Genomic DNA, 22,464 nt, shown 5'->3' with positions numbered 1-22,464 from the left:
TAAGTATTTTAGAAAATATTTTTTATCATTATATCAAACCGTTTCTTTGCAACGAGTTATTTGACGAGCGCAGGAGTTTATTGCTAAGGCGTGGACACAGTTAGCTGGTTAGAGGGTTTTTCACTCAGTGCAAATATTGTTGTTTGCAAGAACCTAAATGACGTCTATCACTCATTCTCATTAATGGACTTTAGTCTATTAAAGCAACATTGCTAGATACGCCCGATTTACCTATGTCGTACTTAAACTAGCTTTTAACCTTAAAAAGTCGTTACGATTCGAAAATGAAAATTTGGTTGCCAGGTTTATGCATGTTTGCGATATCTTACATTTGCAATTTGGTCCTGTACCGATTGTAAGTGTAACTCTATGCTAGTTGTGTACATGCATTTTTCCTTTCTTCTTTTTTTTTCCTTCTTATTTGTTTTATTGTACTAATATCAAGTTTTATTATTAATTGATATAAGTTTTGCTTTAAATGCCAATTGAACTCGACTGTTATTTGTCTAGTTGAGTTTCATATATAAAAAGAATTAAAATAAATAAATAAATAAATAAATAAACACCGAGAGAGAATCTTCAGGGACTATATAAAGTCGGTATGTTTGATTAGTATCAAATCTGATTCGTTTGAGAAATGTTTGTCAGACCGCCTGTTTATCTGCCTGTTAATTGCCGCGGTAAACGTGTTCATGAAAGCAAAAATCGGGGTAACTATTTTAAATTTGACGAGAACGTTGGTTGATATTGAAAGCAAGCTTTCAAAGCTTCCTACGCTTTTTGGCCATAAGCTACAACGATCACCCGATATACATTTCAACATTATGCACGATAGAAATTTAGTTTTTACTTTCTTCAGATAAAGGGGTTCAGTATAAAAGATTCAATCGCGGCTGAATATAATTTCTTTACTTGTTGATCTTAGTCTTTGTCTTGTTATCTGCTGACACAGATCTTACGCGAAGTGCGAATTTACAGCGCCTAATATCAACTATTTGGTGAATGGTTTGCTTTTCGCTTTTAAGAATATGAATAGAACTTGATATTTTTAAAGATCGTAATAAATGAGAAAATTGCTTTGCCACACTTTGCGGTTGTAGATTATATTTAATACAAAACACTACTAATCACGATTATTTTTATATGATTGACAAACTATAGCCTCACGTGATAAGAAGATTGTGAAAGAAAAACAAATAAAAATAATAATAATAAAGTAAATAAACAAACAACACTCAAAATCGTCGTGAATCATGCATAGGAAAGCAGAAACTATATAACACCTCAAGCGATAGAAGGAAAATATATAAAATGAAGAAGAAAATAAAAATAAAGGCACGGTACTTCAAGACTTCCATTAATTCCTTAAGCAAAGGACGAAATCCACGTGAATAGAAGTATCTGTGTATTATGGATGCACAACGTTCTGTTAATGGCCAGTATGGTTGCAACTACCTTGATGGCTTAGATAAGGCACACTGTGCATAGATTCAGGTTTCTTTTTTTTCTGCCTAATGTGGTGGATGGCCGTCCTTCTGCGCAAACGCAACTTAGAAAACTATATAAGACGGAGAATATATATATGTTAGATGGGGCAGACATGTGGATCTCCTGTTTTTGCTTCCCTTGTCAATTGATGAATACGTTTTTCATGTTTTCATTGTGCAGCCTACATTTACATGCTGTGTATACAGTATTCGAAACTCTTAATGGAAAAATATTATTTCGCGGACGTATTGACATATGGTCTCTACCTATTTCAACGAATTAGTTTTCAATTGACCTTGACCAACCAAATTTGTAGATGTATACACAAAATGAAGATCTTTCCGAATGCATTCCATATCCAAATATGAATCAAATCGAAGCTCACTTCTCTTGGCTTTTATTGAATGCCTGACATCATTCAGCAAGTGCTTTTGTTTTCGTCTTAAACGATTCCCCTTAGTTATCGTGCAATAATTGTCCTGCTTCGTCGTAAAAAGCACCGTTTGAAGCAGAAAGGCTGAGCCAAAATTTGCGCACGAGGACCTAATTCTTCTTTCATTGTAAACGACGGAAAGCATATAGAACAATGATTAATGTAAACAGCAGATAGATAGATAGGTCAAATTCTACGCAATAACTCGCGGAAAAAGGTATCTTATATCCCAAACCCTATAGGTTACGTAACTATTATAAATATTTATACCTTACATTACTGATGCAAACAACTTGAGAAAAATCAACCTTTTATTATTCCATTTCGTCTGTTTTTTTATGTTCAACCTACAGACCGCAATTAATGAGTGATTTCTATAAAATTTAGAATACTGACGTGAGTTGATCCAAGGACGAACTATATTGAAAATGGTTCGGATCGGGCGACTTTTTCGACCGTCAATGCTACTAATTTTGAAAAGTTTTTGAATTAATGTCTGCAGGCTGGTGGATGACCTTTAATGGTAGACAGTGGCTCATTATAGGGTTTTTGTCTATTTTATTTTATATGGCTTGACGGTGTTGTCCCAAAAATATTTACAATCGCCACATAATCTTTGGCCATGAGTATGTAACAAACTGACGCCTATAAACAAGTTCATCATTTAAACTTATTTGCATACGTAGATAAGAGACAAATAAAATTAATTTATATATGTGTGTGTAAAGCAACAGCTTGAATTTTACTTTCCTTGTGTTGAAATTCTTAGACTTCCACCGAGTGCTAAGGTCACTACTGCCCTTTGCCCTTGTTAGTTAAGGCAACTTTTTTTTTTTATAAATACTAATTAATCGTTAGAAATAAATTATTATATATTGTGATTAAATGTTAACGAACTTTTTAAAATAAGAAGATTAAAATTCGATTTTTATTGTTGTTGTTTTCTTTTCTTTCATGATATCAAGGATTTTAATATTTTTATTATAAAACTGTTTTTCTCATTACAGTTTGTTTGCATGGGCGGGACACCAAAGCGCATGGAAAACTTTGCACATTTTATTATGAATGAAATCGGTTATAAATTGCCAGCGGGCACTATGCTCCAGGATATTAGCGAATTTTCGTACCGCTATTCGATGTACAAAGTTGGTCCGGTGCTTTGCGTCAGTCACGGCATGGGAGCACCCTCAGTCAGTATTCTGATGCATGAAATGATTAAACTCATGTATCACGCCAAGTGTCAAGAACCAATATTCATACGTATTGGCACTTGTGGTGGTATAGGGGTTGAGGGCGGCACTGTTATCATCACCGAAGGTGCCCTTGACGCGCAATTAAGAAATTCGCAGGAGTTTGTATGAAAAGTTTAACAAAATAAGGAAATTTTTTATTCAAATTGATTTCATTTTTTTTCTCACATTAGACAATCCTGGGTAAGACTGTTCAGCGTCCTGCCAAATTAGATGAAAAATTGGCCCGCGAATTAAAGTCATTGGCCAGTCATGATGATCCCTATGATACAATTATCGGTAAAACGTTGTGCACAAATGATTTTTACGAGGGTAAGTCAGCATAATTTTCTTAAACTCAATCTGCGAAAAATCAATTAAAAATTCGATGAAATTTATAGGTCAAGGACGTTTGGATGGAGCATTTTGTGATTTTACCGAAGCTGATAAAATGGCATATTTGGAAGAATTGCGTGACCACGGCGTAGTCAATATTGAAATGGAGAGCACTATTTTCGCTGCTCTTACTCATCATGCTGGCATTAAGGCCGCTGTTGTTTGCGTCGCCTTACTTAATCGTCTTAATGGTGATCAGGTAAAAAAAGTTCAAGTATATACATATATAGAGTTCAAATATATATATATATACATATACATGTATATATACATATATATATATATACAAGACCATTATAGTCCGGCACAGCCGATTATCAAATATCCTAAACCACATTGTAGTGTGTTTTATGTCTTGTTTCTATATAACGGCACATTTTTCATGTGCGTATTTATGAGGAAGCGGGCTCAAAACGCAACCTAATGTAGTACAAGTTTAATCCTTACCTGTGGCGGGATCCAAAAAGAAGCGCAGATGATTCAAATTTTGTAGAGTTTATTTATTATTTATTACTAATAAGCGTCAATTTTCATCATCGTACATTAAAACTTAGGCTTTTCTCCTCTACAAGGCATCAAGTTTCGTGAAAATTCTTTTTAGGGCAGGACACAAAAAATAGGCTGACATAATTTTCATCATGGAGCATTAAAAATTATAGCTTTTTGTTTTGAAGGAAACTTCAGTTCTCGTTATATGAGAGGGAGTTCAAAAATTGCCTCAACCAGTCGAAAGTTTTCATACCAACTTAGAATACTGAAATACTACTACTTAATTTTTTTCCATAAAATGACATTTCAAAATTAGGCGTGCTACCGATCCGAAATATTTTCAATAGTGTTCGATCAAATTTCATCGAAATATCTCAAAAATTGCGAAGAGTAGCTTGAATACAAATTTACATGGACAGACAATCTTAGATCGATTTCGAAAACGATTCCGAATTGGTTGGAATAATGAACGGTAGATCTATCTTAACCGTTTCTGAGCGTTACATAAGTCCGCATTAACTATGCCCCGTACCACAAGTGGTGTAGGGTATAAAAAGAGAAATTTGTCGTGTATTTACAAAAAACGAATTATATTGTATTTTCAGGTTAACGCACCCAAGGAGGTAATGAATGAATGGCAGCAACGGCCGCAAACACTTGTATCGCGTTATATACGTAAAGTGTTGGCGCAAAAGGGTCAATTAAAGAATATGTTTGGCCATCAAGGTTTGTTCGGTCATCAGGGCTCAATAAAATCGCCCAGACGCTTTAAGTTAGTGCAGCAAGAATCGCAGGCTCATGAGTAAAATATTAATCAAATTAATTCCTTCTCGCTTATCGTATAAATATACCTATGTATGTATTAATGTATTTCCACTTTATACATGAACGTATAAATATATATATATATATATATATATATATATATATACATATATATAATGTATATATAATACTATATAATATATAATATATATATGCATAAACATATATATATATATATATATTTATATATATATACATATTAGATATCACCAAAAAATCTAATTAAATAAGTTGTTAATTAGTAAAAATAAAATATGTTATCACAATTTTCGTTGCATATAATATAATAAACTCGAAACATATGTGAAATACTTATGAATTAATTAAATGATTATGTAATTTATAAATATATAACAATGAATTATGTATTTCGTGTAAAAATTGAGCAAAACGCATAAAGAGGCTGCTGTACAAGCAGAAAATTGTATGAAAACTAAAAACGCAAATATTCCGGAATTAATTTCAAAAACATTGAATACTGTGATCAAAAACTAAGGCCAATATTAAAAATAAATAGCGCGGCCTGTATTGAATAGAAAATATATTTTTATCCAAATTGGTAGTAATGTGACGACATATTTCACCTTGCAAACGTCATTAATATTTCACCCGCGTTTAGTTTCGTAGGGTAGAAAAAATATTTTTCCCGATTTTTACAAAATGATGTACGCCCAACCGATCAAATGAGCGAATATCTTGGAAATGTTAAGACCGAAAGCATCGCTTCAAAGTCATTCAAAAATCTAGGTTATGTTAACAATTTTCTTCGATTATCACGGTGTTGCGCGTTATAAATTCCTTCCGCCGGTCGAACCTCTTAACAAAGAATATTATTTCAATTGGAAGATTCCTTTGGAGGCAACGAAATAGATTTGGAATAATAAATACACTTTAAAAAAAGCAAAAATTAAGTTGGTCTTAGGTTTTGCACGCACAGTGGTATATAAAGGAAAAAGCATTTAAATGTGAATGAATGTCAAGAAATGTTTATGAGAAAAATAACTTGTTTGGACTTATTATATACAAAATTATATCCTTATACATTTAAAAATTCAATATTTTTTAATTTCATTCAAAACGCACCTTAAGCACGTTGATAAAAGACATTTGTGTAAAATGCATTAAATTAACCAAAAAAAAAAAAAAAAGATTAAAATAAAAAACTAAAATAAAATAGTTAAATGCTTACCGTTAACAGTTTAATTTAAACCATTTTTGATGATTTTTGAATATATTGTTCTTTAATTTTTAATTTTTATTTAAGACAGACTAAGCACGCATATGCGGACCGACTTTTGAATTGTGTGCTGATTTTCATTGCTTATCTATGCAAAACCGAATGAGAAATTTGAAAACATTCCTTCCCAATAATAAATAGTGATGGCGGTACGCTTTAATACGCACACTTAGCCCTCAATCTTTTTTTTTTAAGTTTTATTTAATGGTAAGATGTAAATAAATTATTAATTGACGTCCGCCGTCATCAAAGACAATGTGATCTTTATGAAAAGTTATCTTTTCATATGAGCTCAACTTTTTTACTTCTTTTGATCGATTTTTTAAATCAATGGAAGGCTTTGTTCCCCGTACATACCTATCGGTCATAAAGTGACTTGATGCAATGTGAAATGTCTTTCATGTCTTTGCAGTTAAGATATACTTAATGGATTAAAAAAGTCCGTCGAATGGAAAATCCATAATTTCTACATTTGTTATAAAAAGACTTGGAGCGCTCATCGATAAGTTTTCGCGTGATCTTAAATCCAATATTAATAAAAAAATGAAGAAAAAATCGCACAACGAAGTGTTTACAAATTATTATGCTTAATAAACCGCAAAATCGTTTTTTTTTTGAATAGCTCGAAAATTGTTTAGGCATTTATTTATTTGAAAAAAAATCTTTTTTATTATTGTGTTTTTACGGAAATAGTTAAGTATAGAAAAATAAACGATTAGCATTAAGTAAACGTTATATTAAAGTTGATCAGTTTTCGTTACTTCAAACTATGCGCAATTATTTGACGTTCTCAAGCAATGCTTTTTTTGGATTCCGTAAATGATTTGAAAAGCTTCTCAATACTTTACATTTAATTTGAATGAAGGCGACGAATTTTTATTTAAAACCGTTTGAAGAATAGTTTGACACCAATGCGCGGATCGACAAATCGGATTAAACCGATTTAATATTTTATGTTTCTCAAAAATATATGGACCTTGTATGATCTTATTTCTTAAGGCTACGAACGAAACTAGTACATCTTACATTCCTTAATAGTGAGTATTAAACCAACAAGGTAACCTTGTAGAATATTTAACCAGATAGTAAAAACAAAAGACTAAGTACGCCCAAAAATATTCTTCACTAATAATACTTTTTGCAAATTTAGTTTCGTACAGTTATGAATATCCTTTAACTTCCTGACGTGTGGATAAATGCAAAAAATGCATAACTATTAAAGTTTTGAATCTATCCATCACGCATATTCAAAATACTGGCTAATCATTTACAAAATGATGAAAAGGTAAGGTTATTATGTTAATTCAAATCACCTCACTAATTGGCTAAGTGCTTCTATATACTTTAGCTAACGGAGCGTTCCACTTGGAAGTATTCGTCTATACCCTCCAGATTCTATCAGTTGCCCATCTTTTTTCCATTGATTTATATGTTCTGCAACTCAAAAGTGGTGTGGAAAAAGGTGAGAAGAATTTTATAGTATACAGAACTAACTAAGGCGTTGGATATGCTTATTCTCACATGTTGGGAATTTCTATACAAATTATTGAGAATATATATGCGCTTATTCCATAAAGTCACCAAATTTAATACAAATACATGCAAAATTATTGAATAATGTAAACAAACGTATATGCTTATTCTCAGTTGTTTGGAATTTCTATAAAAATTATTGAGAACATATATGCTTATTCCTTAAAGGCACCAAATTTTACATGCTTATTCTTTAAAGTCACCAAATTTGACGAGATTGATACTGAGAATGAAACAAAAGTAGCTGTTATACATTCTTCATCTTTTTTTTTGTCTCCGCAACAGCGACCTACTGTGACTGTTTTCAATTGTAGTGTTTGCCCGTGTGAAACGGTATCCGGTTTCCTTCGTTGCTGAATGCATTTTAATTACATTTTTTTCCGAACTATTTCTTTCCAATTGTTTTGATATGTCTATAAGTGTGCGTAAATGTCTCTTAAAAATTAAAGTAAAGAAAAGAAAAAATAAGACCAAGACCTATAATAAAAATAAGTTCAGTTATCAGAAATAGTTCCATTATTTCAGGACAAAATTCTTAGCAAAGGGCTTAATAACAATGTTTACTTTTTATTTTATAGTATTATTAATAGAGTTACAAGTAAAATAAATATGCAAATACACATCATATAAATGCTATTTACACGAGTCAACGTTTTATTATGAAAGCTTAAAAACTGTATTCAATCAGAATTTTGCGCTCTTAAAAACAAATATTTTAAACTTACCTTACTTTGAATAATTCCGGCAAAGCACTTTTACTATCTTGTTTCTTTTTGCAAACATCGCGCCTGCCGTGTATAGAGTGGAATAAAAGCCACAATTAGTTCTTAATGTCTGTTTTGTTTGCGGGCTATCAAAAAAATTCTTACAATCTCCGTTAATGGCATCAACAACAACAACAAAAAAGAATAGTTTGCCATTTCTTACCTCAATTTTATCTAGAAGTCGAGCCGATAGCCTGTGCTGCTAGTGCTCAATTTTTTTTTTAGTCTACGAATTTATTTCATGTCTAAAATTATAATAATAATAATATCTACAAGTCCCTTTTCATATATTGCCCACACCAATTTACAGGAAAACTTGTCGCACACATTTGGAAAAACAAGATAATAATTCTTTTCACTGAATTTACGTTAATTGCCTGACGTTTTACATATTACACATTTATTTAAATACTTACGCCGGTGTTCAATTTGCAAAGTGTGTGAAAATTACAATTCCCTTTGATCTGCTGTGATCGATTAAATTCCACATTTCATTGAAACAATTGGTTACTAGAGTTGCCATCCTCAAAATAATTTGTATATTAAACAAAATAAAGATTGTCATCTTTGCCTTTTTCCTATTTCGGTGATTAGTTATTCGTTCTATTAAGAAATTTTAAATATCGGGAGTTGTCAGCCACGAAAAAGCTTTTGTATTGAATTAAATGTAATTTGTTGACTTTGCTGCTCATTATATGTAGTTTTTTATCTTTTGTATATTATTTAAGAAATTCAAATTCTTACTACAATTGCGCTTTGAGAAAAATAATTAATAAAAATTTGAAATTCATCAAAACAATTTGCTTTTATGTTAAATTGTTGACTATTTAAGGACTGGCAGAGTTAAACAGAAAAAACAAAATAAGTTATTGATGGGTTTATTAATTGGCAAATTTTTTCCGCCAGAGAATTCTGTTGAGTTTATAGAGGTGATCAAAGGAATTGCTTTATGGTTAGGCAAAATTATATCTAAATTTTCGATTTTATAACCATTTGTTTCATTTACATACATTTATGTTTTTCATTTTTTGAAATATTGATGAATATTTTGCAACGCAGTCTGCTTTATACCAGTGAAGTTATCCAGTTTTCAGTGGTCAGCACATACATTGATTTCAGAAATATAATGCTTATATATAATACTAAACTAGAGGCTCAAGCTTATTTAAACTTTTATTTTTTTGCTTCAATAATTGCTGATGTCAGCAATTATTTATATGGGACGCTTGGTCTACTGTTGTGCTTCTAGCACGCTACGCTACGCGTGCAGTACAATTAGCATCTCGATATTCTAAATTGTGTATGAAAACCTTCGGCCGAATTGATCGATTTTTTGAAACCCTAATCATATAACCGTTTGTAAAAAAACTGATATGGTAAGGAAGCCTAATTTTCAATACTTCTTGATGAAAATTCGTTCATAATGATAATTTGGTAAAAAAGTTAAATTTGGACCAAGTTGGTCTATTTTTTGGATAACGAAAAATAAGCCCAAACAATTTTACGATGAAAATTTATCCTTAGTAAATCGATTGTAAGGAATTTGATCCATACAGATTTTTATTTTTTAGATCGCATCACTAGACGCATTTAGACGCATCGAGGGTTAGGCATCCTCATTTGTGAGGATTTTCACATAAAACTGATGTATAATTTTTGATCACTTAGCAATTAAGCGAGGCGTTGTAGAGCATCTAACGCTTGTTGTTGCCCGATAGCATTCTTACGTGTTTTTGATAGAAATTCTTGAGTGAAAAGGCAATAGTCTAAGGTAACTCTAAGCATCTTAAAAGGGTCTCGCTTAAAGTTCGATATTTGTTGAGAGTTTTTCTATGCTCTCTTCTGCAGGCAAATGTATTCTCTGCTCTTTAAATTAGTGTTAGAATTTACACTGAACTAGGATAGGGTATTTAAATATCAGATTGTATCTATGCACGCTTACACTTGTAACGTTTATCGTAGATGAAATGCATTAAGAACGTGCAACAGTAGAATTAGTATTAAACCAAACGTAGACGTGTGATAATCAAGCAGCAGCCGGACGGTTACAACTAAAGAGGAGTTATATTATTGTTAATTTAAACTAATTTTTTTCTTGTGACATCATTAACGATCTGCTGACCTGCATTTATTAAATGTTTAATATGCAGCGACACTTTAATTTAATGCAATAATAAAATTGTTATTTAAATTTATTAAAAAAAAAATTAAGAAACAAACTGTCATCGTATACATTAGTTATTCAAATATTCAATAACTTGGCAACTAACTCTGTAAAAATTGTAATTACTTTGTTGTTACAATACAATCTTAAAGATAACAAAAAAAAAAAAAAAATTATTGAGCTTTAAAAAAAAATTGAATTCGCTTTATGTTAATTGATATATTGAGCGTTAACTAATGTCAACTTTTTAAAGCTTACCGGCGAAATTGAGCAATCGATTTATTTAATCGGTTGTTTGAAGTGCAGTATCCTACGTCGGATATACATGTTATTTTACTTGATAGACAAGCTCCGATCAGTGTAATAAAAGGTAGGCATATATCAATGCAGGTAACCCTATATGAAAAAGAATAATTCAATTAAGTTCCTAAGTGAAACAATCACATACGTTCGTGGTTATCGTCAAAAATGGAGCCTTTGCAAATTTCTCAAGATATATAGTCCACTTTTCCAGAGATAGAAACTAGAAGCTTCCCTTAACATATTTTTACTTAAAGACTGGTTACATGCCTTGACCATAGAACAAACAAGTTAAGAGTTGGAAACTAAAAAAAAAAGGAGAGACCAAAACAAACTCAACTTCTTCTTTCATATCCGATATTGGAGAAAGTTGAGTGAGGTATAAATATTTGAAATTTTTTTTTTTTAAATTATCAGTTACCATAAATTTTCAGCTGTGTTAAAATATATATGTAAACAAAAGCGAAAATTTTCGGGTCGAGCAAAGCCGACTTCCAAACACTTCGCCCTATATGGCGTAATGTAATTCCCCACTTGCGTTCCTCATAGACTATCAAAAATTGCTCTTTGTTGCTTTATATAAAGCAAAAGTTTTCATGGGAACACTAACATGGGACAACGGTCAAAATAGTCCAAATTTGTCAATCTTCATTTTCTTCCCAAAGAGCTTTTTGTTCTTCATCTTTTTCCCTCATGAAATATGAAAGTTGTGCCTTATCGAAAAATAGATCACAGATAGGATAGGATGCAGACCGATCTTGGACGTGACATCGCAACTAACTTCGGGTCTCCATACAACAATGCAGCCGAAAAAAGACATTAGGGTAGAACAGAGACCAGACTTAGACACACCGTCACGCTTACCCGGACGTTACGTAAGCTTTGCCCGTTCGTTTTTTTTCTAACAACTATGCGTACATTTTTTTTAAATCGAGTTGTCTCTGATGAACGTGGTTAACCTGCTCATCACTGCCGAACAAGGTAGCTTTCCATGATACGGTTTGATGATTTGACGACAGTTTCAAATGACCTCCGTTTTGGGTGGCTTAGATCAAACTCTAGCTTTTCGAGATACCATCTTGTTAACCCTTTGTCTAGATATCAATATTTTATACTAACTCTTGTCATAAAGTAGTGAATATTAAACACACTTGTGTGTAAAACGTTTCATTTGAATTTCGGTGACTGCGATAAGAAGGCAAGAAAAATGCAATAACTAAACAAAACACTTGTTCTCAAAACACTTGTTATAATCGCCGCTCCTAGGAGCGAAAATACATTAGTTTTGGAAACAAATCTCTCAGTTCTCGTTATCTCTGAGTTGAACAAAATTATTGCGCCCTTTGAATACTTCGATTGCTCTGGTAATAATTTGGCTTGAATTATATATAGTCATAGAGCCATAAACTGCGCAAAACGACACAAATTCTACTACGACACATTGATAAAGCATTGAAAACGAATTTTCCCAAGTTGGGAGAAATTAATCACAGCAAGTAATTATCTTCGGTACTTTGCCCGACCGTGTCATAAAACAATAGAAAGACGTAGTGATAATTGCGATAATTGAAAATCAATGGAAGTAGAAATCGACAATCTTGGGTTGTTTTTTTTAAAAAGCAACATGACAGAAGATATAATAAAAATAAGAATTGTGATAGACAATGTGTTGTAGGGTATTGAATGGTTGACCTTGCCCGATTTGAATTGTTATACTTGTTTTTAAAAGTGTTTTATTTAATGGTAAGGTATAAGGAAGTTATTAATTGGCGCTTGCCGTCGTCAATGTGTTTATGCACGACAGTCAAAAACGATATAAGTGATCCTTTAGTCTAAGCTGAACTTTGTTTCACTTGTGTTTAATCGATTCCTTAGATCAAAAGCTTCGCTATGCCATAAGCGCTTCAAGAATACTTTGACTGAAACTCTTTCAACTCTCAAAATACTTTTGTAAATAAAGGTCATGGAACCCATTAGCTGTACGAGACTAATTAAGAAATCTTAGGAATTCCATTCAAGATATTTTGAGGTTTTTTCAGCTTATTAGATTTAATTAATATGCTTTTCATCTTTTCATCTTTAAATAAATGCGGAGCAAAAACAATTTCTCCTGCATTTCTTTCATGCGTTATTTTTGAAATGGATTTGCAAAACTGATTTTTGAACAAGCGCGCATGCGTTGAGCGTTGTATCTCAATTAGGTCGACTCTCTACATCTTGACTAACCAAGGATAGGTACAGTACAGTACCTTTAACAGTTCCATGCCGTGCTGAACTTCTAGGTACCGTAAGCGAAACGTTAGAATTATCTCACGTTATCGAAGGTGCATATAGAAGACAATAAAGGCCATCAATTATAGATTGCGATATTATCGATTATTTAATCGATTTACAATTGAATTAAAAATCGAAAAGAGTAAATTTCGTTTGATATTAGAAAGTGAAAACAATTTGCATTTCTTTGCTGAAGAGCGCAATTACTCTACAACTAAAGCCGATAGCCTTAGCTGCTAGTGCTTTAAGACTTTAGTCTTAGAATTTATTTCTCTGGCGAAATTAATAATAATAATAATAATAATAATACTCTGCAACTGATAATCGAAAACTCTATAAACCCTATAAGATGCTATTATTATTCCTAATCAATGTAGTACTTACCCTAAGCTGATACAGCTAAATTTGTCCGTTCGTACACAAGAAACAGAGAATTGCAATATACGTTCTTAGGTGATGGGCAGAGGTCATGTCTGAAAATGATGTTGATTTGATATGAAACATTCAAATAATACGCAAAAATCTGCAGCTCGCTGGCTAAAGAAGGCTTAGTATAATTATTTGCCAAGATTATCCAAGTTATTTCGAGGCTCTTCAATACCTACAAAAATGCCAATAATTGACTTTGTAATGGATAATTGATAAAAATTAAATCTATCTTTTTTTTGCACGTTGTGGCAGCGCTCTGCCAACTAGAGGCCCAACGCTGGGGTCAAAGCTATCCCGAAATCGCTTTCGCATTACCTCGAGATGGACTTTTATGGTTTCTCGATCATCACGAAATCATTTTACCTCCCCGCTTCTCGTCTAAGATAAGATGAACTATAACCGGTTTTTAATATATTTTTATACTATTAAAGAGAACAAAAACAGGAATAAGTGACTGACATCAGCTTAAATTTACATATCAGCATATAATGTGTAGGATATACATCTAAAAATATCCGCCAAAAATTTCATTGTTCAGCGATAATTTCCTAGAAATTAAAGTTAGTGAAATTCGCATAAGAAAATTTCAGTCATCCTATTCCGTTTTTGTTCACTTTAATAGTATAAAAATGTTGAAAACGGCCATAGTATGTTAAAATCCATTTAATCTTATGCATATAGATGTGTATGTGTTTATGTGTATGCTCGTAGATCGTCGAATTGTGGAGATAGCTGCAGTCAATCAATCGATCAATTAGTAACATGGACTACAAAGTTGAAGACAACGTCGAAGAAGAGTTTAGATCTTATCACGAACAAAGGAAAGCTTTCTACGAGTGCCTACGGGATGCGCGATAAAGCACTACATCTGCGGACAGGTGAAATGCCACGAGTTCTTGACAGAACTCCTCAAGAGCGACGAGGAGTTCTACAGTCCAGTCAATGGAAGAAAAGTCGCTGTCAATCAGAAAGACAATCTAATTCTTCCTAGGGAACAATTGAGTGTGAATTGGCCAAAGGAAGTGAAGCATATTGAGGGTTCGTATCTCGTTTTCGTGCGGCTTTATAACGAAGCAAATCTTGCAAAAGGCATTAGCGGGTTGCCTGGTGTAATTTTTATTTCTAACGACTTGAAAAGCATATTTTTTCCAAGTATGCCATGAGTCGTTCAATATATTGTTTGATATTCTTTCCCCTTTTTTTTGTTTAATATTTATTATCTCTTAGTCTATCTATCGGATTTTATTACTTATTTCAGGCACTAGTTATAAATACACATTTTTAATGAAATTTGTCATTTTTTACACTTGCTTTAACTAGGTATCTGGCCAAGTGTGTTTAAATATTTAATTTATCATGGCTGCGACAAAATTGAAAAATCCTCATCTTGATCAGATGACAACCGACTATTTATATCACTTAAATATTGCTATAGGCGATACTAAGAATTCGAAAAGTTTACAAAAACAATTTGGCGATGTTAAGGTAAGTTATAAGCGAATATAATCTTTAATCGGTTTAAACTGATTATTTACCGCATGACATCATGTAGGACGTTAGAACCGATTGCAAAGACTTGAGATTTGTGGAGTTTTTTGTTTTTTTGTTTTGTTCTGAAGAAAGTACAAAAGGAAAATATGTCCGAAACTTAAATTGTATAAATGGGACAGATTTAATAGACACATAGATACTCATAGACATCAGGAATTTGAAGTTGGTTGATGCAATAAAATGCTGTTCTTCTCTTCGTAAACAATATGTCATAAAGAACATTTTTTTAATTAGTTTATTTGTATGGGTGGCACTGGACAACGAATGCTAATGTTGGCAAAGTATTTGCGAGATAATTTGCAGTTTCAAGACGGGGGAAATGGAAGTGGAGATTTCATAAATCTCACTGAATCTGGCCATCGATATGCTGTTTACAAGGTAGTTATTACATCATTTTTCCAATTTGTCGATTTGTTCTTATCTTCATTTGCGAAATTCATTTAGATTGGTCCTGTGCTATGCTGCTCTCATGGTGTGGGTATTAGTAGCATGAGTATATTATTGCATGAATTGCTTAAACTTGTTAAATATGCGAAATGCAAAGATCCGATCTTCGTACGTGTCGGGTCAAGTGGTGGAATCGGCGTAAATGCTGGCACTGTGATAATAACTAAAGACGCTTATAACGGCCATTTACGCAATCAGTACGAACTTGTAAGTGTATAGCATAAGCGCTAAGGAGCTGCTACAAATAAAGTAAACTAATTAAGTTTGATCTATGTTAAGCACACTATCCTATCCTGGAGAATTTAATAATCTTTTCCTAATTGTTGTGCAGCACTCAGTCGCATGTATTATATGTCACCTTCTATATGCATATGTATATGTGTACACTTACATAGCGTTCAAGTGCATTTAGCTAGAATCATCTGTCTCGTGATCTTCAACGTCACATAGGAAAACTGAATTTTGGCGAGTTTTGATTGGGGCCTGTGGATCGTTTACAAAAGCGAATTTGATACGTCTGCACAAGCACCTGACCAATACGAACAGTTTACATAACTTAATCCATTGTAACTTTTACACAGTTTGCAGCACTAAAGACTCGACGTTTGATAGATTCGAACATTTCTCATTGAAAATAATTTTTAGTGACAAGACTTATTTTTATCTCATCTAAATCCGCCTGAGTGGCCGAGCAGGCAAAGAGTCTTGGACTAGCAACTCTCAACTCTGATCGTGAGTTCAAGTCTCAAGTGCGCTAGACTTTTCCAGTAAAGTCGATAGCGTCAGATGTTAGTGCTTAAGACTTTCAATTTAATAAAAAAGGTGAATTTCTTCCTTGTATATGTGTAAATGAAAAATTAATCCGCCGTTAATTCTCACGACCCTACCCGCAACATTCAAGTGATGAACAACTTTTATTGAAGACCGTTCTTATAAGTCAGTCTTCGTTGCCATAGTACTTCTTCCCAGTGCCTCATTTATAGCGTATAGGTACGTTCAAGGAATTTGCTTTAAAAGAGAACGAGAACAAGCAAATCCTCTTAATATTAGTTATCTGTTCGCACTTTCGACTAAAGTAGTCAATTAGTTGTTTTTAAAAAAAAAATTTCACGCCGCTAAAGACAGATATAGTTTACAAAGTTGGCATATCTTGCTTTATTACTGATCTTTGACTTTTCATTTTTCAATTCCAAATTTAGGCTATCTTAGGTAGAACCGTTAGTCGACCTGCCAAATTCGACGAAACTATTTGCAAGGAAATCCTTAATTGTGCAAAGAAAGATGACAATTTTGAAACAATAATCGGTAACACTTTATCAGCGGAATGTTTCTACGAAGGTAATGAGCTCCTTCAATAATAATAACACCCTAAAGTATCAGTTAGAGTAATCATGTCAAATGTTTTTTAGGTCAAGCTCGTTTAGACGGAGCCAGTTGTGAATATCGAAATGAAGATAAATTGAAATTCTTAGAAGAATGCCGTGTAAAAGATATAAAAAATTTTGAAATGGAAGCGGTTATGTTCTCAGCACTAATGCATCATCTGGATGTTAAGGCTGCCGAGGTATGCATCACTTTTTTGGATCGTTTAGAAGGAGATCAAATTAAAGTGACTAAACAGCAAAAAGAAGAATTTGAAAAGCGAGCATTTATTATAGTCGGACGTTATATTCAATACAAATTAAAACAATAATTTGAGGAGGAGTCACTCGCTCGCTCCCACAAATCAGTTATACTGATTTTCTATTATTCATTAACACATATAAAATGATACCACACATGAAGACAATAAAATTACAATTCCTCTATAAGTATTTTGCTTTTGTAATCCGTTTTAACATTCATGGGTAAAATAAATTCCGGATTTTTTTTGCTTTGCTCTTGATTTGTGGCCTTTGCTTTCTCCTTTTCATCGCCAGGAGCATGCATTTTACCTAATTTTTCGGCAGCTGTTATCAGTTTATTTTTAACGATACGATTCGGTTTTATCAAATCAGCCAAATCATATTTAATTTTTTTTGGCTTTGCTTTATCCACTTTTGTCGGCGCTTTTTTCTCCTGTATATTTTTTGCTTCCTCCTTCTTCTCAACTTTCTCAACTTTGGTTTCGGGAGTTTTCTCAATTGGTTTGGATTTTGCTTTAGAGCTTTCGTCCTGTATTTTCAGGCGTGTGGCTTTAGGCGGCGGTAGGTCTTCATATTGCTGCCGTAGTTCGGCGATAGCTTTAAGTGCGATCGCATTCCCATCATCCACTTCCAAGACTTTAAGATAAAGATTGTAAGACTGCAAGCAGCAATTGCAATCATATAATTTGCTTTAAAATCTTGTTTAAACTTGTTTTAGAAATACTTCTCTACCTCTTTTTTGCGGCCATAGGCATAATGCGCCTCAGCTAAACGTATGCGTGCTTTAATATTATTTGGTTCTAATGCCAGGCACGCTTCGCTATCCTTCATCGATTCATAGAATTTTTTTAACTTGAAGTCTTAATAAACAATAAAAATTAAGTTAAAAGAATCTTGAGACGCGATAGCGGAAATTATTGTTCGCCTCACGCTTAACTTGTATTTGTAAGGATATGTAAGAAACAACAACTAAGAAAGTTCTATTCGGTTGCGACCGAATCATTTATACCCATCATTGTTCTCCTATGAAAGACTGAAAAGAAAAGAAAGCTGTAAATGTGCATATTCCATAATATTGGACGGGCGTGGCTGACCTTTTCTGCTTTTAGAAAACAATTCGAAATTTGGATGATGTAGTTGTTGTGTGCACGGCACGACAAAAAACACGGAGGAGGAAAATTTTGATAGTTTGTGTTACATAGGCGTGTGGGCATTATAGGCGTGTTAGGTCATTTTCATATTCTTCTGCAAATTTGTAGGCGATACACAGGCGGAAAGATGTATAGGCGAACACGGTTAGGTGCATTCTAAATTTGAAAGTGGCATCAAATTTATAGAAGTGTTTTTTTTATGCTCGTCTCTACGCTTTATAAAGATATTGGAAAAAAACTGTTTTTTTGATATACTATAACATTTGTAGGCATGGTCAATTTTTTTCATTTTTGCACAGCTACCCAGATTTTTGAGATTTATCGGCTTACTTAGTTTATCAGTAATGAGCAAAAAAAACAATTTTTTATTGCTTGTGAAAAGCAGAGGTGTTGTCAATTTAAATGGTATTGTGAGCTTGTGCTTTAGCCGATTTGATCCATTTTCAATATCAGCCTGCGCGCAAGAAATTGCAATATTTCTGCCAAATTTGAAGTCGATAGCTTCCTTTTTTTCGGCCAGCGTCGGTTGGTTTACAGTAAACTTTACGCAGACGGACAAGCACAAACTCAGAATTTGATGCTGTTTAAGAAGAATGTATACACTTTAGAGAATCTCGGAAGCTTCCTTCTGGCCGAGCGTTCTGACATATGAAGAATGTATTCTATGAACTTGATACCGCTGCCACTAAGGAATTAGGTTATGCAGGTATATGCAGTGTGAAGAAATGTTTTGTAGACACTAATTGAAAAAGCCTGTAATCAAGCTAAATCATAAAATTAGAGTTAATGTCAGCTTGAATCTTGAAACTGTCTTTACTCCGACGATTTCAGAAAGGCGATCCAAGTGAATGAACAGAATTGTTTTACCCGGCATAGAGAAAAGTATCAAAATTGTATGCAAGAGAAATGTCAGTAATGGTTTTCCTTTGGACCTTAGGTCATAGATTCTATCACAAACCGCTTAAGCGACAATAACAAACAACCGCCAAAAAATTTATCTTCAAAAGCAGCTATAACGACTAAAAGGGTGAGAACTTTTCCAAATTCTATGAGATCTACGAAATCCCTAAGGAACGAATTAAAGCTATATAAGTAAAGTTATTCTTGACTCTTGGCGAGTATACAAGTTGTTCTCTAAAGCGGAAATGGTTTTCTTAGCTGTTTTTGAAATGGTTAGGTTTCTACTTACATGTCAGACCGCGATTATTGTAAGCCGCTGTCGCCTTTTCCGGATATATTTGAATAGAGCGTGTGTATTCTATCAAAGCATTATCGAATTCCTTGGCGCGAAAGTATTCATTACCACGCAAACGATACCTGAAAATCGCACAAAATATATATCATTACCTAGGATCATAGCTCCACTTTTTATAAATGAGACATTGAAAATATTTTCCAAAACAGTAACAGGTCCCGAGTATTAAGATTCGGAGAAATGTGTTATTTTATCAATTAGTTAAGTCAATTGAACGCTCTTGGAACCATTTTTCTTCCTGAACGTAAAGGGTTACTTACTCTTCCGAGAATTTTACTTTTTCTATATCCGTTAAATTCGTTAATTTCTCCTTTCCACTGTCGAATTCTTTTTGGATTTCGCTAACAGTAGGTGGCGGTTTACACTTGTTCGCATTCAAACGATTTTTACGCTCAACATCCTCTACAATCCGTTCTTCGGCCAATTCCATTCGTAAAACTTCCTCGTCCGCATCATATTTATCCCATTTAGAATAATCTGTAGATTTAATTCTTGTCGGCGGATCTTTCGTTTCTTTTTCCACTTTACTGGATTGTATTTTACCCGATGTACGCACTGGAGGCAGTCTCAAATTTTTCGTATCGTTGCTATCATTTTCATCTGCTAGTTTTTGTAGTTTATGATCTTTGTTTTTGATATCTTGATTCCAAACCTATTGAAGAAATGTCATTTTAAATTATACGCAAATATTTTGTTAACACAACGGCGCTCTCACGTAAATCGGTTTTAATTCGTCTGCTGATAAGGCATCGCGTCCTAGAAGTTTTTCCTCGACGCGAAACAAACGACTATTGGGTTTCAGTTGCCTTAATTTCTCTTCGGCGCATTTATTTAAATCCGGATAGAAGCCTTCCTCACCCGATTGCAATATTAGTAATATTTTTTCCATTTCGCGGCCACTTTCGCATTGTTTAATGTAGGCAAAATCCAAATGACTTATGGGAATTTGATAACGTTCTAACAAAGATTTCTTTTTTTCCATTTTTACAATATATATTTTTTTAAAATCGAAAATTACAATTGTTGCTGTTATTTCAAAAATAAATTTTTCATATCAATTGAGTTTAATTATTTCCCAAGGAAACCCTAGCAACACACAAGTTGCTAAGGACGTGAATAAAATGCAAGGCATATAGTAATTGTAAAAAGAAAAACTTCATAGCGTTCGCTTTAATAGACCGTTTTAGAGGAGCGATAAGAACTCTATGAGGGTGTGAAAGTTAACAGTTTGTAGATACGTGGGCTAACAATCAAAAGCAGTTGCTCTGGGAAAATAGGAGAGAAGCTTGCAAAAAAATTCGCGAGGGCCTTAACGCTTCTTACGCCCAAGGGTTTGCGAAAATGTCTTAAGATTTATGGACTCTCTCTCTCTCTCTCTCTCTCTCTCTCTCTCTCTCTCTCTCTCTCTCTCTCTGATGAAGTCAACGGAATATCCCAAAGAATTGAGCAAAAACAGCCTCGAATAATGAGAACATAAAATTTGGTCAAGGAACTGTACTCAATCGTTTGAATAAGTTTGGTGAGATGTCTGAAAAGAAGTCCGATATTTGGATAGCACATTTGCAGCGACTACGAAAGCAACGTAAATAAATGTGGCAGGTAAAAAAATGTTAAGTCTACTAATTTTTATGATTGTTAAATTAAATCTTTTACGAAAAATTTCAAGTGTAATCTGTTAGGTTGAATTAAACACGTTAGCAATATATTTACGTCCGCCACAAACAAAACAAAAATGTGCTGTATTTTTTATTGCTTTGGAAATGCATATTAAAGATTTCATATATTATGGATTTACTCTTATCGATCTTCGCGTCTGCCCTCTACTTGTTCTTTGCAAAAGCTCTGAGATAAGCTCTGAGCTTTCAGTTCAACACATTGTAAACCATTTATTATTAATTTTAAAATTAACGTGTGATTTATTAATTTTTTTGTTTTATAAATGATAAATTAATATACTATACTGCATCTGCTGCAACAAGTGACATTTTTTTTGTTAGGCACATCAAAATTAAGCGGTTCTATGGTGTAATGGTTAGCACTCTGGACTTTGAATCCAGCGATCCGAGTTCAAATCTCGGTAGAACCTTGACATTTGGATGGCCGCCTATGGGTCAGTCATTTTTTTTTTCTTTCCTACTCACATGAAAAATCAGTGCTATGCCCCGTTTATCTTTAAATCACTCCACGTTATTAACATGCCGTCTGCCAATTAGTTAAAAAACCGAATAAATAAGATTGTATAAGATAAGGACAGGACATCGCTTATACAAAATTTTTTGTATTTATATAACGTTCATTTTCGTTGATTAAATAATTTGCCTCACTGAGCTTATTTTTAAACTCAAGAAATCTCCCGCCATATTTTTGAAATCAAATGCCAAGAATACCTAATTTTTCTTTCAACTAGACGACTAGCTTTGCACGCAATGACCGCATCCATCAATATTCTCTTATTTATCCTAATCTTAAGCTAATCTTTATTACCAAGCATTTTAGGTTATGATTTTATGAGTATTCTTACAAATGGCAGAGTCTTCTTCTTCTTTTCCAACTGAGGAAATCAACAGGAAAAGATTTAGCTGAAGTAGAAATCGACAAATTTCCTTTTTTACTGAAAACAAAGAAAACGGAAATAGAAAAAAAAACATCGATAACCAACAAACACACGGTCAACCAATGCACATTGGTAGCGGTAGGCTTTGGTGAGGACTTGCTTACCCCTGCATTTTCCTTATTGTCTTTTTTTTTAATAACAAAGATTTTTTTGTTTTTTGTGTTTATTGTTGCCGGTTGCAACGCCACAGGCTTTTATGCGAGTAAAGTTGCAAAGAAGCATATTGTTTTCTCAGTCCTAACATCAGAATATACTCCATA

The 22,464-nt window shown here is 33.3% G+C and overlaps 3 protein-coding genes and 1 non-coding gene across 8 annotated transcripts in view; 3 read left to right on the top strand and 1 right to left on the bottom strand.

Moving 5' to 3' along the window:
- The window catches only part of LOC119640799 (uridine phosphorylase 1), a 27,575-nt gene extending 22,708 nt beyond the window's left edge, over nt 1-4,867 (top strand). For 3 of the 4 annotated variants that reach the window (XM_038039032.1, XM_038039033.1, XM_038039030.1), the window contains 4 exons: nt 2,929-3,276; nt 3,345-3,483; nt 3,552-3,745; nt 4,641-4,867. In XM_038039032.1, coding sequence (XP_037894960.1) covers nt 2,929-3,276; nt 3,345-3,483; nt 3,552-3,745; nt 4,641-4,841 — 882 coding nt within the window. In that variant the 3' untranslated portion in view covers nt 4,842-4,867. Of the gene's footprint in view, nt 1-2,928; nt 3,277-3,344; nt 3,484-3,551; nt 3,769-3,817; nt 4,431-4,640 lie in introns of those variants that run through there. The other variant, XM_038039031.1, reaches the window with a different exon arrangement.
- A 5,597-nt stretch (nt 4,868-10,464) lies between these two features.
- LOC119640837 (uridine phosphorylase 2) lies at nt 10,465-17,370 on the top strand. 2 transcript variants are annotated; one of them, XM_038039092.1, is made up of 6 exons: nt 10,465-10,928; nt 14,882-15,046; nt 15,347-15,490; nt 15,557-15,766; nt 16,759-16,897; nt 16,969-17,370. In XM_038039092.1, the coding sequence occupies exons 2-6, from the start codon at nt 14,918-14,920 to the stop codon at nt 17,250-17,252; spliced, it is 906 nt and encodes a 301-aa protein (XP_037895020.1). In that variant the 5' UTR covers nt 10,465-10,928; nt 14,882-14,917; the 3' UTR covers nt 17,253-17,370. The 2 variants fall into 2 exon arrangements, with proteins under 2 accessions (XP_037895020.1, XP_037895019.1); XM_038039091.1 differs by lacking the exon at nt 10,465-10,928 and having other exon boundaries at nt 14,824-15,046.
- On the bottom strand, nt 17,257-20,789 carry LOC119640838 (sperm-associated antigen 1). The gene is made up of 5 exons (XM_038039093.1): nt 20,306-20,789; nt 19,851-20,242; nt 19,525-19,652; nt 17,917-18,044; nt 17,257-17,842 (listed from the first exon to the last, which is right to left on the bottom strand). The coding sequence occupies exons 1-5, from the start codon at nt 20,570-20,572 to the stop codon at nt 17,354-17,356; spliced, it is 1,404 nt and encodes a 467-aa protein (XP_037895021.1). The 5' UTR covers nt 20,573-20,789; the 3' UTR covers nt 17,257-17,353.
- Nucleotides 20,790-21,604: 815 nt separating this feature from the next.
- Trnaq-uug lies at nt 21,605-21,676 on the top strand. Its single transcript has one exon. It is a non-coding gene; the product is annotated as a tRNA-Gln (tRNA).
- Nucleotides 21,677-22,464: the final 788 nt, after the last annotated feature.

This window comes from Glossina fuscipes, unplaced genomic scaffold (assembly GCF_014805625.2).
Source record: "Glossina fuscipes isolate IAEA_lab_2018 unplaced genomic scaffold, Yale_Gfus_2 128, whole genome shotgun sequence".
Taxonomy (NCBI): Eukaryota; Metazoa; Arthropoda; class Insecta; order Diptera; family Glossinidae; genus Glossina; species Glossina fuscipes.
This window is presented reverse-complemented; position numbering and strand designations above follow the sequence as displayed.

Bases quoted from the DNA above. Each gene is read 5' to 3' on its own strand.
- LOC119640837 (XM_038039092.1), top strand. From the start codon at position 14,918: ATGGCTGCGACAAAATTGAAAAATCCTCATCTTGATCAGATGACAACC. The intron at 15,491-15,556 runs GTAGTTATTACA...AAATTCATTTAG, and splicing joins ATCGATATGCTGTTTACAAG to ATTGGTCCTGTGCTATGCTG. The intron at 15,767-16,758 runs GTAAGTGTATAG...TTCCAAATTTAG, and splicing joins TACGCAATCAGTACGAACTT to GCTATCTTAGGTAGAACCGT.
- LOC119640838 (XM_038039093.1), bottom strand. From the start codon at position 20,572: ATGGAAAAAAAGAAATCTTTGTTAGAACGTTATCAAATTCCCATAAGT. The intron at 20,243-20,305 runs GTGAGAGCGCCG...TTTCTTCAATAG, and splicing joins ACGAATTAAAACCGATTTAC to GTTTGGAATCAAGATATCAA. The intron at 19,653-19,850 runs GTAAGTAACCCT...TGCGATTTTCAG, and splicing joins AAAGTAAAATTCTCGGAAGA to GTATCGTTTGCGTGGTAATG.